Here is an 18,661-nt window from a genome sequence, read left to right on the forward strand (position 1 = left end):
CTTATCTTGAATATTTACTTATTATATATTTTTATTTTTCTGATATCGAATGATAATATTACGATAGAAGTTTTATGTAATATTTCTGTTTCTGAAATTATATATTAACTTATTCTTTTATTGTATATTTATTATCTATTTTTAATACCACATGGCTTATTTTGAAAAATAGATTTTTATATTTATGTGGATGGTCTATGAAAAACAGTTAGTTTTTAATATGAAAAATAGATAATTAATTATGAAATCATAAATTCTTATAAATTTAATAATTTCATAAAAAAACTATTTTGACTAATGTAGTATTTACATTGTTTATATTGTATATTACTTTTTAATGCAGTATTTTCATTTTTTAAATTTTGTAATTAATTATTATTACTTTTTGTATATTATATATTTACATATTTAAATTCATATTTACATGTGTTTAATTTTTACATTTTCATATAGATGTCTAATGGAGTATTTCCATTTTTTATTATTTACATTTTAAGATAGATGTTTAATGATTAACGTACTTTTTCATTTTTTATATTGTGTATTTACTTATCAATTTTATTTTCGTATATTATATATTTCCTTAATATCTATATTTTACATTTTAAGATAAATGTTTAATGCCACGTGTCATCTTTTAGAAGAAGTTTTTTCGGCTGATGTGGACGCCTTATGGAGCCTCAAAAGCTCCCTTTTATTAATATTTCTATTTACTTATATTGCATATTTACTTATTATTATTATTTTTTATTTTAAATACACAATTAAATGCCACATGTCATCTTTTAGAAGAAGTTTTTTTTCGGCTGATGTAGACGCCCTATGGAGCCTCTATTTTATTAGTATAGATTTTTCAGATAGATATTTAATTTAGTTTTTTCATTTTTAATTATATATTTACGTATTCTAATTTTCTTGCTTTTATATCAGATGATAAATTATGATAGATGTTTAATGTAATATTTCTATTTCTTATATTGTATATTTACTTTTTATTTATTTTCATTATATCGTTTATTTACTTATTATTGTTTAATATAATATTTCTATTTCTTATATTGTATATTTACTTATTATTTATTTTTCTTTAAATGTATATTTATTAGTATAGATTTGTTAATGCCACGTGTCATCTTTTAGAAGAAGTTTTTTCCGTTGATGTGGACGCCCTATGGAGCCTCAAAAGCTCCCTTTTATTAGTTTCTAATTTTCTTGCTTTTATATCAAATGATAAATTATGATAGATGTTTAATGTAATATTTCTATTTCTTATATTTTATATTTACGTTTTATTTATTTTTATTATATTGTATATTTACTTATTATTGTTTAATGTAATATTTCTATTTACTTATATTATATATTTACTTTTTTTTCATACACAATTAAATGTCACGTGTCATCTTTTAGAAGAAGTTTTTTTCCGCTGATGTGGACGCCCTATGAAGCCTCAAAAGCTCAATTTTATTATCGCACATTCTTGGGTTCACCCCCTAGGTGAACATGTAGGTTCACCAACCAATAAGATTGTGTCATTTTAGATTCAGTATCTTTTAAAAAAAGGAAACAAAATATTATCAAATTATATTATATTTTTAAAATAAAAATTGTATTAATCACAAGAAGAAGATTTTTTAATCGCAAAAAAAAAGAATTTGTTTTTCAAAAGTATTTTTAACGCTGCCAACAATTATTAAACCCTAAACCCTAAACCTTTAGGTAAACCCTAAACTCTTGAATAAATCATAAATCTTAAAGTTTAAGATTTGATCCAAGAGTTTTGGATTTATCCAAGGGTTTAGGATTTACCCAAGGGTGTAGGGTTTACCCAAGGGTTTAGGGTTTAGAACTAGGATTTAGGGTTTAGTGTTTTGTTGATTGTGTTAAAAATATTTTTTTTTTAATTCAAGAATTTAAAATTTATGAAAGCGTTTAGGGTTTACCAAAGGGTTTAGGGTTTAGATTTAGAGTTTAGTGTTTTGTTTATTGATTAATTTTTTTTTGAAAATTTTTTTTTTGCAACTACTATTATTTTTATTTATTTATACTTTTTTTTTAATTTTAAAAGCGTAATATAATTTGACAATATTTTGTTTCTTTTTTTAAAAGATATCGGATTTGAAATAATTAAATCTTATTGGTTGGTGAACCTATAGGTTCACCCTAGGGGGTGAACCCAAGAATAACTCTTTTATTATTATAGATTCTAAGAAACCTCTTAATGATGACACATAGCTACGGAAATATGTTGTAATGCTCCATAATAAATACTAGGTTAAGATTCGCGCCTTGTGCGGGATAAACATTATATATATAAATTATTTCATATTTTATATGTTTCTAACATATTAGAAAATAATAAATATATATTGAATAATTAAAAATTCAGTAACTATTACTTATATAATTAAATTGGTGCAAACATATAAATAAATTTTATTAATCCAAAAATATTTTTTCTATTTGATATGGTATATAATTAAATTTAATGATAGTAACATATATATAGTATAATTTAATATTAATATTTATGAAATAATGTTTTTTACTCATATGTTTTTCTTATCATTTGTATATGTTATAGCAAAAAATTAAAATTACTGATAACAACATTTTCACTGTAGGATTAATAGGTTAAGTAAATTATAATATTTTATAAATTAAATTGTCAATATATTTTCAAAATTTTTATCAAAAAAATTGATCAAAGTAAATTTCAAAATTAAGATATTTATGTATTTTTTAAATGGCATATAATTTAATTTAAAATGATATATATATATATATTTATATATCTTTTATTTTTAATAATTATTAAATGAGACTTCAACTTATATGATTTTTTTAATCATTTGTATCATGTCATAACAAAAAATTTAAACCATGGACCACAAATATAACATATAAAGAATTTTTTAATGTTTATTATATGGTTACTATGGTTGTTTAATTTATTTTTATAGTTTAAAATTAAACAAATATAATATAAGATACACTTATTTTTATCAAATTTTTATTATTCAAAATCCTTAATTGTCATATATACTTTAGCCATATTAAGAAATTCTGTGATTTTATTTAAGGAAATAATGAAGAACATTAATAGTGTATTTATGGTTAGTTTAATAAAAAAATTATTATATATTTAGAAGGACCAACCTATTTCTCTAAGGATTCTAAAAATTATTCTAGTGATAACACGTGGCCACAAAAAAAATGTTGTAATGCTTCTCAAATAATATATAGGGGATATAGGGGATAAAATGCCACTTCTTAGAAAATAAAAGTATGAAACTCTAAAATAAACGGTTACAAAGTTTGTCTAATATTTTACCCTTTCCCTATTATTTTACAGAATTTAATAACCGAAGTCTGGAAGTTAATTCATTCTTGCAGTTACTTTTGGAATCCTTTTGAGAAACATACCAAAGATTACACAAACCTTGCAATCAAATAAAATGAATTTGAAAAATATAATATCACTTCTTTTTTTGATAAGTGTTATAATATCACTTCTCCGTCGAGAAAAAGAAGAACAGATTATTAGTATCATTCTAGTAGAACTCAAGTATTGCACCACACGGAGAATTAACATCCGATCGACAATCAATTTTTGCTGCAAATAATATTATTTTAACTCTAATCATTTTCTTTCCGCGTACGGAGTACGGGATAGAATACTAGTAAAAGTATAAAACTCAAAAATAAACGGTTACAAAGTTTGTCTAATATTTTACCCTTTCCCTATTATTTTACAGAATTTAATAACCGGAGTCTGGAAGTTAATTCATTCTTGCAGTTACTTCTGGAATCCTTTTTTTTTTTAAACGGTAGTCAAAAGAAGAGTCCTTCTTGCCACATGTCACTGTTCCGTAAGCCAGCCGTCACTTGATGTAACCGCTTGTTGATTTATTATGTACGCGGTCCCCATGTCAACTCTGGCTTCTCTGCTTCCACTCAATTTGCTTACGCAACCCAACAAATACGCAGAGCTCGCATCGGTAAATACATACATGTGTATACAGACATATCTTTATAGAGATGCTCAAATATCAGAATCGTGCCTTTTAAGGAAATTGTAGCTTGCAGAATCACATATGTACTTATCCCATCCTATGTTTCCACCAATTCTTCTTATAATCATTTTTTTCCACATCATCTCTTTTGTCTCTTTTCCCATAGATATTCACCAATAATTCTTGCTAAATTATTGTTCACTCCAAGGCAAACTCACCCGAATATTCCCAATTTTTTTCTCTATCTTGTTGTTCTATATAAAGAAATACCACAATTCTCATTATCACACAGCGAATATCTCTTTGTCCTGAGTTTATGTTGTAGATCAGAATGAGATTCTTACTGAAAGTTCTTGCCTTTGTGACACTACTTTTAGTGTTTCTAATAACAACAGAATCAGCTCCTCAGTCTGCTCTTATCACCAAACTTCCTGGCTTCAGTGGCACTTTTCCTTCAAAACACTACTCCGGGTAAAAATTGAGTTCTCTGTTTTCTTTCTTTCGAGCTGTATACATTATAAGCCGAAAACTCGAGTAACATCATTTGAAACGTGTACAATGGCCAGAACTGAGTTCATTATCAATTTTGTAGTTTAGATCACGTTCTATCTTTTTGGATTTTTGAGGTTCTATGTTATTCTTTGGTTTTGATTCTAAAGGTACGTCACAATTGATAAGGAGCATGGGAAAAATCTGTGGTATTACTTTGTTGAATCAGAGATGAATCCTTCGAAAGATCCGGTCGTACTCTGGCTCAATGGTGGTCCAGGTTGCTCAAGCATGGATGGATTTGTATACGAGCATGGTCCTTTCAATTTCGAACCAGCAAAGACAAATTATAGTCTCCCACTCCTGCATCTTAATCCTTATAGTTGGTCAAAGGTAAACTTTCGAAGTTTATAAATCGTATCAATATCTACTGTTTCTTTTCCCTAGTTGTAAATAACGTTTTCATGTACGATTTGTTTTCATTATCAGGTGTCTAACATGATATACCTTGATTCACCTGTTGGTGTGGGATTCTCTTACTCAAAGAACGAATCTGACTACATAACCGGTGATATGAAAACCGCGGTTGACTCTCACGCGTTCCTTCTCAAGGTAAATCAAACAAATATTTACATTCAAAGATTAAACTTAATTCAATGAACTCATAAACTATATACCGTATATAATTTACTTTTTAAGAGGTAAATGTTATGTATTTCTATTGGAAAAAAGTTTTTAATTAAATGTTATGCACTTCTATTTTAAAATTTTATAAAAAATAAATACTAAAATAAAAATAAAAATTTTAAAAACAGTTTCAAAAAGTATTTTTATATTATAAAAAGAAAATTTGAAAAAAAAATAAAAAAAATTCAAAAAAAAAATTCAAAAAAAGAAATTCAAAAAAAAAATTATAAAAATTTCGAATCTGAAAACATATAATCTGAAACTATAAAATTTTTTTTTTTATTTTTATTTATTTATTTTTATTTATTTTTGTTTGTTTATTTAATTTTAAACTAAGGATATTATGGATATTTTACCCTTTAATGAATGTCATTTTTATGATTTTCTCCTTCTAGTGCTATTTTTAAGACATAAACTTCAAAAAGTGCTATTATTGACAATAGCCCTTTTTTTAAAAGTATTTAAAGCTTTATCAGAATTTAATTGATGCTATCAAAATGAGAGCTTCAACGAATATTTCACAGAAATTACCATGAAAACTCTAACAAATAATGGAATTTAAAAAAATAAAAAATTTGAAAAAAAAAAGATTTTCGAATACTTATTCCAGTAACAAAAGTAACCAAGAGAGTTCTTCAGAAATTAAAATTCTTTAAATAGAAATGTATCTCTTTGAATACCCACACCCCAAGTATTTGGGTGTTATTCAGATCACTAAATGCTTCTTCCGAATGTTACTTACCAGTGGTTCCAGATGTTTCCCGAGTTTCAGTCAAATCCGTTTTACATCTCTGGAGAATCTTATGCTGGAGTTTACGTCCCAACTCTGGCTTCAGAAGTTGTCAAAGGTAATGTACCTTCTCCTTCCATGTATAAACATAATCGACTATACATCTTCCTGAGCTTTTTCCTCCATTTTGTTTGGTTATGTTGCAGGGAACAAAGAAGGGTTAAAGCCGGCTCTTAATTTAAAGGTAGCAATATAAAACGAGTCAAGATTCAGTTTCATGAATTATCGTTTGGTTTCATTCAAGGATTGGATGATCTGTTCTTGTTTTGGTACAGGGTTATTTGGTTGGAAATGGAGTTGCAGATTCCATGTATGACGGAAACGCTCTTGTCCCGTTTGCACACGGGATGGGACTAGTCTCTGATCAGCTCTTTGAGGTTTTCTCAATGGATTCTTACTTTTTCTTGCACTCCTATTTCTGGTTAATAAATCTAACACCTAGCGTGAAAACAAGCAGAACGTTACAAAAGCTTGCAATGGAAATTTCTACGACAATCTTAGCCCTGATTGCGAGGAACAGATGGCTAAAGTTTCAATGGTAAATATAATGTTTTCAAAGATGTTAATTTAAAGACATCAAGAATATTGTGTGATCAAAGTTTTCATTTTTTTTCCAGGATATTGACAGGTTGAACATATACAACATTCTTGAGCCATGTTACCATGGAACATCGCTGTCAGCATTTGACATCAAATCGCTGCCTTCAACTCTTCTTCAGTTAGGCAAAACCGAAAAGCCTTTGGCTGTAAGAAAAAGAATGTTTGGTCGAGCGTGGCCTGTTCGTGCGCCTATTCTTCCAGGCATTGTTCCTAGCTGGTCTCAACTCCTTGCTGACGTTTCTGTTCCTTGCATCGTAAGTAAACAAGAAAAAAATAATGTCTCTCTCTCTCCCTTTCTCCACTTCTTAGTAAAAAAAAAAAACAGTCTACGTTTTATATTTGCAGGATGATAGAGTTGCAACAGCTTGGCTAAACGATCCAGCGATCAGGAAAGCTATTCATGCTAAAGAGGTCTCAAACTCTGTTTTGATCCTATTGCAATATTATATTAAGAAAACCGGACCACTGATGTGCTTGAAAATATTACAGGAGAGCGAGATAGGAAGATGGGAACTCTGCACTGGTAAGCTATGGTTCCATCACGATGCAGGAAGTATGATCAGCTTCCATAGAAACCTCACTCTAAGTGGATATAGAGCTCTCATTTACAGGTACTTCAAACAAAACTCATAACAATGATTCTGACGCCTGTAGTTTCGAATATAATGAATCAAGTTTTGATTTGAAGCGGTGATCACGATATGTGTGTTCCATTTACTGGCTCTGAAGCTTGGACACATTCTCTTGGATACAAGGTGATTGATGAATGGAGGGCATGGATATCAAATGACCAAGTCGCAGGGTAAACTTTTCTTTGTGTAGTAATATTTTCTGGAGCTCAAAATGTTTTCTACAATTGTTGCTTATTTTTTTTGCAGGTATACCGAAGGATATGCAAACAATCTCACATTTTTAACCATAAAGGCACTGAATCACAATTCTCTACTGAAATTGGAAAAATGGTTGCCTAGTTTATATTCTTATGATGTTATTATCTTTGTGTTGGTAATTTCAGGGTGCAGGACATACTGTTCCTGAGTACAAACCGCGGGAGGCTTTGGATTTCTATAGCCGATTTCTAGCAGGAAGCAAGATTTAAGAGAGATCTCTATTGAAAAATAAGTACAGAGCATCATATCGTGTATTGACTCGTTTCGATTAAAAAAGACCATGTCCTATTCAGCTTGTGAATGGTTGATTCTTTCTTCATGATAAAACACCATGCATACCTCTTCTTCCAGTAAAATGCTTGCCGTTTCTAACTTCAACAGATGGACTTTTCGCCTTTCAGAAAAAGTGAAATTCAAGTTGAGTTCATAGGAGAAAAATAGCCGAAATGAAAGTGCAGTTGAAACAAACGGACTCGTAAGACCATTTCCAATCCATCTCTATTTTATCTCTATATTTTTCTCTAAAATAAAAAAAAACTCTATTATAGAAGTGAATTTGCTCCAATGTATGCCTCTATAATAGAAGTTTTTTTATTTATAGAGGAAAGTATAAAGATATGTTATTTTCACCTATAAATATAAAGAAAAAAATAATTTTACTCTATATTTTCCTCTAAAATATATTGGAGCAATTCTACTACTATAATAGAGATCTTATTTTAGAGGAAAATATAGAAACATACATTGAAGATGCTCTAAAGACAATGTTATCTCTCTACTAAAACTCTCTTGTCTCTTCATGCTCCAAGCTTCACCTCTAGCGAATGGTGGCCACGACGGGTGGCCGTTTTCTCTCTTAACCCTCTTTTTCTCTTTGCCTCCTTCTTTCCCTTCCCTTCCAATCAACATGATGAAAACCTGGAGATCTGTTGGATTGTCAATCCTAAATCCAGGGCCCCAGAGATGATATCTGCTTGGTTTCGGTCCCCTCTGGTGTCCAAGCGAGACTTGTAAATGGGAAGAAGCGGATGTCGGCGTTTAGGAAGATAGGGAAGGGTTTCCTCGATTTTTTAGATCTGTTTTTAGGAATTCCTTTTCTGTCGGTTTCGCAGGCGAGTGCTTCTGGTGTGGGCTCTCTCGGCTCGGTATGTCGGAACCTTCTTCGATGTGGAGTGGTGACCGACGGTTTCCTCCATGTCTTGGTGTCCTGACTGCATAGGAGCTCTAGGATTTTCTGAAGAGAGGCTTGTAAGACTTGGTTCTTCTCGGCACGTTTAGGTGGTTCTCCTCATCCCGGTGTCAGGTGGCTCTCTTTTGCGGCGTGTGTATCTTTCGGTTTTGTCTCAGCGCGTGGAGTCGTCTAAGTTTTGGTGACGTCCTAACCGGTGAGGTACTCTGCTTTTTTTCTCCTCCAGCGTACGATTTGATCATTGGTGAGCCTTTGATATACTATGGATTAGACCACTTTTTATGCCATAATATATATATCTTATTTAGAGTGTTTATATTATGTTTGGAGTCTAGTTTAGTGTATATATAGGTTTAGGTATGTTCTGAAATATTGTGGACATTATAGAGCTTAAATGGAGCCAAGTTTAATTTAAAGTTTGACTCCAGATATATATCTAAAACTATTAATCTCACAATTGTAAACAAAATATTGCAAACTTAATTTTTTTAAAAAATATAAATTACTAAAGCTATTAATATCACAATGAAAATTTTGTTATCAGTAATTTAAAGTTTTTGGTATAAAAGATACAATTGATAAAAAAATCTATATGAGTAGAAATTATCATTTAACCTACGTTGCACGGAAGCTTCAACGGACGTCCGCTTCCCGCTTCGGAACCGGAATCGGAATCTTGTGGAAGCTTACGGAATCTCGCTTCCAAAACGCTTCTAAAATATTTTCTCTAAAAACACATTGGAAGCTTACGATTCCGTTTTAGAATCGCTTCCATTTAAAAAAAAAACACAATGTCTTATATCAATAAAAATATAAAATTATAATTTTTAATTTATATATAATCCAAATTTTAATAGTATTGAATAGAGAGAATAGAAATATACAAATATTAAAACTAATACTATAAATTATCTTTATGCATTGAGGTTTTTATTAAAGATAAATCATATATTCAAATATATTATGTCAATTAATTATAAATAATAAAAAAATATAATATTATTTATTTAATTTAATTTATGTGTATTTTCACAGTTTAAATATGAAGTCATTTGAAAATTATTATAAATGAATAAATGCTTTATTTTAAATTTAAATCATATAATTTTTAGTTTTAGATTTTAAAAAATAATCTTACATATGTATATATAAATTCATATATATATATATATAATATATATATGGATACGCTTCCAACACGTATCCGCTTCTTAATTTTTTTTTAAAAAGCTCGCTTCTGCGCTTTCATACGCTTCCGTTTCCACGTTTCCGCTTCCGTTTCCATGTAACATAGCATTTAATAGATAATAATATAAAATATACTATATATATATGTTAATATCATTTATATTTATTTATATACCATATCAAATAGAAAAGGGAAATTGCCAAAAATACAATTTTCAAAATACCACTTTTCATGTTTACACTTATTAATTTTACACTCATCTTTAATGAATGAGAAAAGACATTTATAACCTTTGAATTAACTTAGACAAAAAAAACATAAGATTAATCTAAACTTAAAACATCACTTCTAAACCCTAAATCATCAACTCTAAACCCTAAACAACGAAACATTCAAATCTAAACCCTAAAACATCAAATGTAAACCCTAAACTCTAAATAATCAACTCTAAACCCTAAACTATAAAACATCAACTCTAAACCCTAAACCCCGAAACATCAACTCTAAACCCTAAACTCTAAACCTTCAAATCTAAACCCTAAAACATAAACTCTAAACCCTAAACGTGAACCCTAAACCCTATATTTTTTCTGAAATTCGAACCCTTAACCCTAAAACCCTAAACCTTCAAATCTAAACCCTATAACATCAACTCTAAACCCTAAACGTAAACCCTAAACCCTAAAATCCTAAACCTTCAAATCTAAACCCTAAAACATCAACTATAGGGTTTTAAGGTTTAGGGTTTAGGGTTTAGAATTGAAGGTTTAGGGTTTATGTTTTAGGGTTTAGGGTTTAGAAATGAAGGTTTAGGGTTTAGAGTTGATATTTTAGGGTTTCGGGTTAATTTTTTAGGGTTTAGGGTTTAGAGTTGAAGTTTAGGATTTAGGGTTTAGAGTTGATGTTTTAGGGTTTAGAGTTGAAGGTTTTGGGTTTAGGGTTTAGAGTTGATGTTTTGGAGTTTAGGGTTTAGAGTTGATGTTTCAGGGTTTTAGGGTTTATGTTTAGGGTTTAGAGTTGAAGGTTTAGGGTTCAGGGTTTAGAGTTGTTTTTTAGGGTTTAGGGTTAATTTTTTAGGGTTTAGGGTTTATTGATTACTTTTTATGGTTTAGGGTTGATAGTTTAGGGTTTAGAGTTGAAGTTTAGGGTTTAGGGTTGAAGTGTAGGGTTTAGGGTTTAGAGTTGATGTTTTAAATACTTATTTTTTATATATACAAAGAACAAGGGCATAAGAGTCTTTTGCCACTTAATGAAGAAGATATTTTTGAAAATGTCCGTTTAGTATTGGTAAAAAAGAAAAGTGATAGCAAAAAAGTGGTAAACATAAAAAGTGAATACAATTATTGTTTGGATTAATAAAATTTATTTATATATTCGCACCAATTTAATTATATACGTAATAGTTACTGACTTTTTAATTATTCAATATATTTCCTATATATTAATCATGAAGTATTGGTTAAATGACAAATTTGAGAATCATCCTTATATTGCTCTTCATGGATTTTCCTATTGATGTAGATGGAAGAGTGTTCATCTTTTTCGCCTTTGTGTCTGCCCTGGTGTGTGGAGGTGGTTTTAGGGGTGCAAAACATTTTATATAGGTGTCTCTAAACCTAGTTGGAGAGGGAATATTCTCCTGCTCCTGAATTTTCGCTGCGGCGCGAATGTCGATCGATGTTCCTGTATGAGTGTTGATCGATGTGAGCGGTTGTTTTCCTGGACGAGGGTGGGTATCGACAGATGTGGAGTGTACTTCGGCGATCGATGTTGGAAACGTGTTGGTGAACTTATGTGTTTCAAATCTTTCATCCTGCAAAGACATTTCTATTGCACGTTCTTTCCAATAATCCTCATCGTATTCCTCTGTATGTTCCTCGTTAGATGAAGTAATTACAGTGTCAACGGCAAAACTTTCATGGAAACCACTCTCTGCCCAACTGCCTATGGAATAATCATCACGTCCTCTCTTGCTTGGAGGTTGGAAGGCAAAGTGTGGGTAACAATGATTAGGTGGAGTGAAATGGTCAACCGGCTGATCAACGTCGAGTGACGTGTTGTTGCGGTCATCGGCCACAGTTGACTCTTTGGAATCGATTGATGGAAAGGTGGGGGTGTCGATAGATTCCGAGTACTCTGTTTCGTACTCTGCTCCACAATGACATGCGCTAATGAAGCCAAGTTCTTTCCCGTAATCCACATAATTAATAACATTTTTCTTAAGTCGGATGGGGTCGCAGTGGATGTTGGGGTCTATCAGCGTCAGACACAATTTGTTTTTGTTCATGTCACATACAGTTCCTATTGTAGCTAGGAAAGATCTTCCAAGCAGAAGTGAAGAGTTCCAGTTAAGCTCGATGTCTAGGACATGAAAATCTACAAGGGCATTACCAATCTGTACCTCCAGATCTCTTATGATACCTCCTGATCGTTTTTCTGAAAGATCCACAAAGGTGAAGGATTCGGTTGAAGGCTCGATGGCCAAACCAAGCTGGTCTGCCATGATCCTAGGGAGGATACTAACTGATGCTCCTGTGTCACACATGGAATGGGGAAATTCAACACCCTTGACTACGCATGGTATTGCAAACTTCCCAGGATCACTCTTCTTCGTCAATGTGATCCTGTGTTTCATCTTCTCTCTGACTTCATGAAACATTCTCCTAATGTCCTCCTCAGTTACCTTTGTTTCTCTGAAGAACATCCACAAACGGTGTGTGAACTAAGCTTCATCAAAAGCTTTTTCGATTGAGATTCTGAGGATTCTTTTAGTGAAACCATCCATCTCCTTCTCGTTAGCTTCCCTCTTAAGGTTCTTAGGAATTTTCTCCATCTTTTTCCTTAACATTCTCCGCTCAGTTTCTTGTTCTTCTTGAACTGGTTCTGGTGAACTATTTAAAGGGTTGGATTTTGGTTCGGGTGGGCTAGCTAATGGTTTCTGTGGTGGTCTGAGTGCGTTGATATGATCATTATCGATTGAGGGTAACCGCACTCGGTATGTCAGAGGTGCCCATCGATCGATGGGAGGTGTGTTGTGACGATCGACGTCGGACTCACTCTGTCGATCGATGGTTGGCTTAACCGGTCGATCGATTTTATCATAGAAAGGGGAGGGTGGGTGAGGAAGCTTAGCTGCGAATTCCTCATGAGTTAGAATTCGAACTGCGTTGCATTCAGTCGATTTAGCGGACGACGTCGATCGATGTCTGGAGTAATCCGTCCATCGATCTTCGTCATGGTCTGTCGATCGATGCGAGTTCATCGACATCGGTCGACACCATTGGGATCCGCTGAGATTCATGGAGCTTTCGATTTCGAAGTCTCCTTCCTCAAGCTTTTCATTTCTCACCACTTGCCAGAAATCATCATCTATGATGGCATTTACGTGGTGTTTTCCTTTGTCGGCTCCTGCTTCTCTAGCGAAAGCTTCTTGCCTTTTTATAGTCTCGCCCGTCTAAATTACTTGCGTTTCAAGTTTTCTCACCTGAGTCCCTAAGGTCTCGATTTTGGTGTTCAGATTGTTGTAGGCGGAGTCTATTTTACCATGGAAATCCACGGTGATTTGTTGTTGTCCCAACAGTACTCGATCAAGCATCTCTTCGATCTTACTTTCATGAGTCTGGGGTGGTGGATTCTGGTAGTAAGAGTTCGATTAGCTTTTGCTGTTGTTGAAGGGTTTTTGAAATTGTGAACTCTGGTTACTTCTTTGACCATTTCCAAAGAAGTTTCTGTTTTCGCCCTGGTGTCCAAATTTCTGGAATCCGGTACCTCCGATGTAGTTCACATTTTCTTCTCCCTCAGTATCTGCTACTTCACCTTCAGCTGAACAGACTTGCTTCCTAAGAAGCTCGTGCACTACATCTAACTTAGCTCTTACTTCGTCCATCTGTTCCTTCCGGATAGAGGTTACGGACTTCTTCCGTTCAGAGTCAGTGTTTTTGGTGTTGCTGCTGTTAGCAAGGTTTTCGATAAGTCTCACAGCTTCTAACGGATTCCGAGTAGTGAATTTTCCTTTACTCGCTGTATCAAGAGCCATTTGATACTGTAAGGCGAGACCTCGGAAGAAAGTGCTTAACAGCTGCACTTCGTTAAATCCGTAGTGTGGACAGTCTCGCTGGAAGAACCTAAATCTATTCCACGCATCTTTGAAGGACTCTCCAGCCTCCTGCGAGAATGTGGAAATTTTGTTCCGAAGTTCTTCAGCACGCGCCTCATCAAAAAAGTTTCGTAAGAAAGCATTCTTGATGTATGCCGAGGATGTTAAAGATCCTGTGGGTTGCTGCCTAAGCCAGTGCATCACTTCTCCATTCGGTGTGTATCTGAAGAGCTTGCACAGCAGGTAATCTTCGGGGACTCCTTCCATCCGAATTACAGCGATTAGATCCTCGAACCGTTCCAGATGGTCCATAGGATGCTCGTGCGGTAACCCAGAGTAGGGTATTTGCAACACAAGAGTGTAGTATTGAGGCTTCAGCTCGAAATTCTGCTTCTGGATCTCCGGAAGTCGAATAGCTGATCTGTTGGAATAGTACTCATCTGGGCGATTGTAGTCGGCCAGTGGTTTCGATCGAGCATCCTCATCTACAGGTTGAGCAGCTCCTGTAGCATTAGCCTCAGGGATTACAGTCTCCTGAGCGTCTATTTTCTGACCTGTTGCATTACGCAGATGACCGTTCTGGTCATACAGGTTTCCGTTCTCGTCCCTGTGTTAGAATAATAATGTTTACCATTTTTGACGACACGGTATCGATCGACGTACGCGGTGTAATATCGATCGTTGTCGAACGATTGGGATCGATCGACGATGACGGTCTGGTGTCGGTCGACGGTGGGTTGTGCGTATCGATCGACGACGATGTTGTTGCGTCGAGCGATGTGGAACGTTGACCTCTACGGATGGTGCGTTCCAAGTGAGCAGGATCGTCTGAGAACATCAAGTCTTTTTCCTTGTTGCTTCTATTACCGCTGGGCATGCACCTGAAAAGACAAGAAAAAAGATTATGTTAGAAAGGGGGTAGAGAAAAGAATAAAAATCAATAAAACTAAATATAATGGCGATCAAAGCTCCCCCGCAACGGCGCCAAATTTGATACCACTCAAATTACCCTAAGGAGTGTTACTCTCATCAAAAGAGGTTCAGATGTAGTACTTAGGGATCGAATCCACAAGGAGCTAGGGAACAATTAAATCTAGTGTTTATTAATTCTAAGAGTTGTACATGTTTAAATGAAATAACAATAGTAACAAGCGAAGTAACTAGTAAATGTAACTTGGTTGAAAATGATATTAGATGCAGGACCACTATTCATGTGTTGGAGATTATAATACTTATAGATGCCTATTTGTTGCATGCATGATATATTAGAGCTTAATCGCTTAACTCAGTGATCAGCTGTCGTATGTTTCACTGGTTAACAAGCTAGATCTCGTGTCTCAACGGTTAGTATGTCGACAACGAAAGAGTGTCGATCGATGGTCCTATTGGGACGTCGACCGATACACCTTTGCCAACGTCGATCGATAGTCAGTTGAGGACATCGATCGACGGGTTCTAGCCAGGCCTATGCGCGAGTATGATATGCCCTACTAAGATACTAAATTGGCGGTTAGCCCTCTCTAGCAGTCCTAATATGATAGATAGATTTCAGGATGGGATAACAAGGGTGCTTGAATATGCAATCATATGATCAAGTTATAGTTAGCAAGGTTAAAACAAGCAATAAATACAAATCTATCATGAATATCACAACCAGGCAAATCTATAGTTTGGAGCTAATCCCACAAACCTATCTGAACCCTGGATCTAATAATTGAACTACTCAGACATATCAAAGCAATTTATAACAATGAAGAAATAGAAACTCATAGTATAGATGAAAAGAAATGATAACAAAGAGTTCCAATCACAAGTGATCTTCTCTCCAAAACTCTCTTCTCTCTCAAAGTAAAACTTGTAACCAAAAAGCTCTCATGCCGTCAAAACACTTAGGCAGTATATAATCTACTAGGTTAAAAACTCGTCAGGGCATTTTCGTAATTTGGCTTGGCCTTGGGTTTTAAGTGTGCTGGATCCAAAATGCCGCGTGTCTAATGTCTCGACATCGATCGATGGTACTTGTGTACATCGATCGATATTAATCTTCATTTGTCGAGACATCCCTTGGTGTCGATCGATAGCACTGATGCGCATCGATCGATTGTTCTTCCCTCGTCGACCTCTACATGGTCAGCTCGGGTGAAATGTCCTTTAAGCTCCAAAATGCTCCAAAGTCATAGCTTTACTCCGAAATGCACCTAAACCTGAAAACATAGCTAGAAGAGTAGAAAACATAGATATATATATAGTAAAACACCTATATACCAGGGATGAAAACGGGTCAAATCCAAGGTATATCAGTAGACATAACAAAATACATAGAGAAGTATATTACAGAGCTTCATTTTTTGGTTACCTCTCTTACTGGCCGAGGGCTACGACAAACCGGAAGAGGATCCATATTTGCTGATGCCTTGCCTTTTCCCTTTGCTGCCGGAGGACCCGTACTATGAGATGATGGTCCTTGGTCTTTCCCAAGTGTTGCTGAAGGAGACAAAATCTCAGATGCGTTGTCTTTTCCCACTGTATCCGATAGACCCTTAATCTGAGAGACTTGTTCCTTGAGTTGAGCCACCTCATTGGCAACGTTGTCAAAACGCTCATGGATGTCCTTCTGCACCACTTCCTTAAAAGAGTTGAAAGAAGCGGTGAACAAACCTTCAATGAAGGTCTTCATTTCACTAGGGACACCACTGTTGTGTTCAGCCGCACGTTGACAAAGCAGTTGTTTCTTTCGAGACTCGGCACCAGGATCAATTAGCTTGCGCTTGCCTCTTTTCGCAGCAACAGCCGGTTCCCCTGCAACAACAGTTGGTTCCTCTGCAACATCAGACGGTTCCTCTGCAACATCAGCCGGTTCATCTTGTTCTGAATCAGAAAGGTCCATATGTGCAGGCAAAGACTCAACTTCCCAATCGAAATGCGTCCAGTCTTGTTTGGCATTGATCAATTCAACAATACGACCAACTCTTTCGTCCTTTTCATCTTTCCTAAAGAACTCAGTATTATCAATCACATCGAAATCACCAGTAGATGATATAAATGTGAACGCCTCTCCCTGCAAGAACAAACGAAACAATAAGCTTACACTGAACAATTATTGAACTCAATATTAATAGAAGAAAGATCAGTTACCTTATCAAAGTGGGACTCTAGGCTGGTGATATCTTGGTAGGATACTTTTCCACTACCTTTCCAATTCCTACATCTCATTTTCTTCACGTTTTTTTTTTATCTTTTTACCCACCATAGAACCAATGTCTGGAATTACCTCCATAATCCATATATGAAACGCATATGAGAATCCATTCAACACGTAGCTGTTCTTCGTATGCACATCTTCTTTTGCTCTGAGTATTGATGCAATCAGCTCATCATAAGCGCGAAGACCCCAAGGATACATCCTCAATTTCTCAAAATCCATCACCAAACGGATGTATTCTTGAGGGATATACACTTTCCAATCCTTAGCCATGAGGAATGATTGTATAATAGACAGATACACTAACCTCACTCTGTCCACATACGACCACTCGTTACACACTTTAAGGAGCTCATCCCTTATAGTATATAAGTTGATCTTCGCATTGGTCTTCAGCGCATTGCTCCAGAATCCCTTATCATTCTTCCAGTTAATGAAGTCTACGTCGGGTTCCTCTTTGTACTTCAATCCAGTCACATCATAAAATTCTTGCATAGAAAACCTAAGAGGCCTCTTCGCAAAAAGAAACCACAGCTCGTGAATCTTGGAAACCCTGAGCTGCTTGCACATGAAGCTGTGAATAATCTTCCCTGAGTAGATGAGGTTGTTCTCTATGATCGCAAGAAGAGGCCCGAAGACAAGGTCTTTCAAAACTTCCTCATACTCATCTTTCAGAGCAACCTTTACCGCCTTCAGAAGCGTCCATCTACATGTGTTGTTAATCTTATCAATCTGCGTCTCAGCTCTTTCTTGAAGAATGCGTTTAGGAAACTGGTGAGCCATTCTTAAAAACATGAATTTCATAACTTAACAGCAAACCAAATATAACCATCTCACATTTACTAGTCTATAAGACAATTCAAAACTACATAGAAACACAATTCGAAACAAAATATAATCAACTCGCAAATGTGTTTTCCTCTAAAAGAAAACAGAGTCAAAGCTATGTACCAAATGAATAACAAAAGTATACACACTATCGACAAATTCAATTCAAATAACAAATCCGATCCCAAACAACTATGTAAAATTGATGTCTAAAGCATGTCAAAGTCATTAGCCTTTTCAAGTCTATTAGGAATTCTAAACCTTAATAAAGCCGATACCAAACAAAATAGAACTCAAAATCACCATCACCTCAACAACAAGCCACAATCAACTCACACCCCACTCAACCACATTCCGCCTCTGAAAACCATAAACTTGAAACGATTTGTGTTTTTAAACAGTGAACTCTCTTCCTAGTACATGCAAATAAACATAACGAACAAACAAAAAAAATCAAAATCGTAAAGGGGATTTCAAAGCCTAACCTTCAAATTGTCGGAACCGAGATGAAGGAAGAGCAAAAGAAAACAACTGTGAAACTAATCGTCCTTGATCGGGGAGGAGAAGCTACTCCCGAGCTTGAACAGCTCCGATCATCATCCGCGGCGGAGATAAGAACGACAATCTAACCGGTGGCTCTAAAAGAGGAAATACGTAAGAAGGAGGAGGAGAAGCGATGTGAGTA

General features: G+C 34.4%; 2 protein-coding genes and 1 non-coding gene across 3 annotated transcripts; 2 read left to right on the plus strand and 1 right to left on the minus strand.

Moving 5' to 3' along the window:
* Positions 1-4,127: 4,127 nt before the first annotated feature.
* LOC103863659 (serine carboxypeptidase-like 20) lies at positions 4,128-7,850 on the plus strand. The gene is made up of 13 exons (XM_009141406.3): positions 4,128-4,487; positions 4,676-4,898; positions 4,995-5,117; positions 5,938-6,040; positions 6,129-6,166; positions 6,258-6,359; positions 6,440-6,520; positions 6,600-6,836; positions 6,928-6,993; positions 7,072-7,193; positions 7,271-7,384; positions 7,461-7,506; positions 7,598-7,850. The coding sequence occupies exons 1-13, from the start codon at positions 4,348-4,350 to the stop codon at positions 7,679-7,681; spliced, it is 1,479 nt and encodes a 492-aa protein (XP_009139654.1). The 5' UTR covers positions 4,128-4,347; the 3' UTR covers positions 7,682-7,850.
* A 6,091-nt stretch (positions 7,851-13,941) lies between these two features.
* Positions 13,942-14,047, plus strand: LOC117133868. The gene has a single exon (XR_004457908.1). It is a non-coding gene; the product is annotated as a small nucleolar RNA R71 (small nucleolar RNA).
* A 2,240-nt stretch (positions 14,048-16,287) lies between these two features.
* On the minus strand, positions 16,288-17,931 carry LOC103863694. Its single transcript, XM_009141445.2, has 2 exons — positions 17,218-17,931; positions 16,288-17,004 (listed from the first exon to the last, which is right to left on the minus strand). Exons 1-2 carry the CDS (start codon positions 17,929-17,931, stop codon positions 16,288-16,290), a joined length of 1,431 nt encoding a protein of 476 aa, XP_009139693.2.
* Positions 17,932-18,661: the final 730 nt, after the last annotated feature.

Source organism: Brassica rapa, chromosome A04 (genome assembly GCF_000309985.2).
Source record: "Brassica rapa cultivar Chiifu-401-42 chromosome A04, CAAS_Brap_v3.01, whole genome shotgun sequence".
NCBI classification, from domain to species: domain Eukaryota; kingdom Viridiplantae; phylum Streptophyta; class Magnoliopsida; order Brassicales; family Brassicaceae; genus Brassica; species Brassica rapa.

What these genes read in the sequence shown, in the direction of transcription:
- LOC103863659 (XM_009141406.3), top strand. Translation starts at nt 4,348, where the DNA reads ATGAGATTCTTACTGAAAGTTCTTGCCTTTGTGACACTACTTTTAGTG. An exon ending in GGCTTCAGAAGTTGTCAAAG is followed by an intron (nt 6,041 to 6,128) that starts GTAATGTACCTT and finishes GTTATGTTGCAG; the next exon opens with GGAACAAAGAAGGGTTAAAG. An exon ending in AGATGGCTAAAGTTTCAATG is followed by an intron (nt 6,521 to 6,599) that starts GTAAATATAATG and finishes TTTTTTTTCCAG; the next exon opens with GATATTGACAGGTTGAACAT.
- LOC103863694 (XM_009141445.2), bottom strand. Translation starts at nt 17,931, where the DNA reads ATGGCTCACCAGTTTCCTAAACGCATTCTTCAAGAAAGAGCTGAGACG. An exon ending in TTCATATATGGATTATGGAG is followed by an intron (nt 17,005 to 17,217) that starts GTAATTCCAGAC and finishes TTGTTCTTGCAG; the next exon opens with GGAGAGGCGTTCACATTTAT.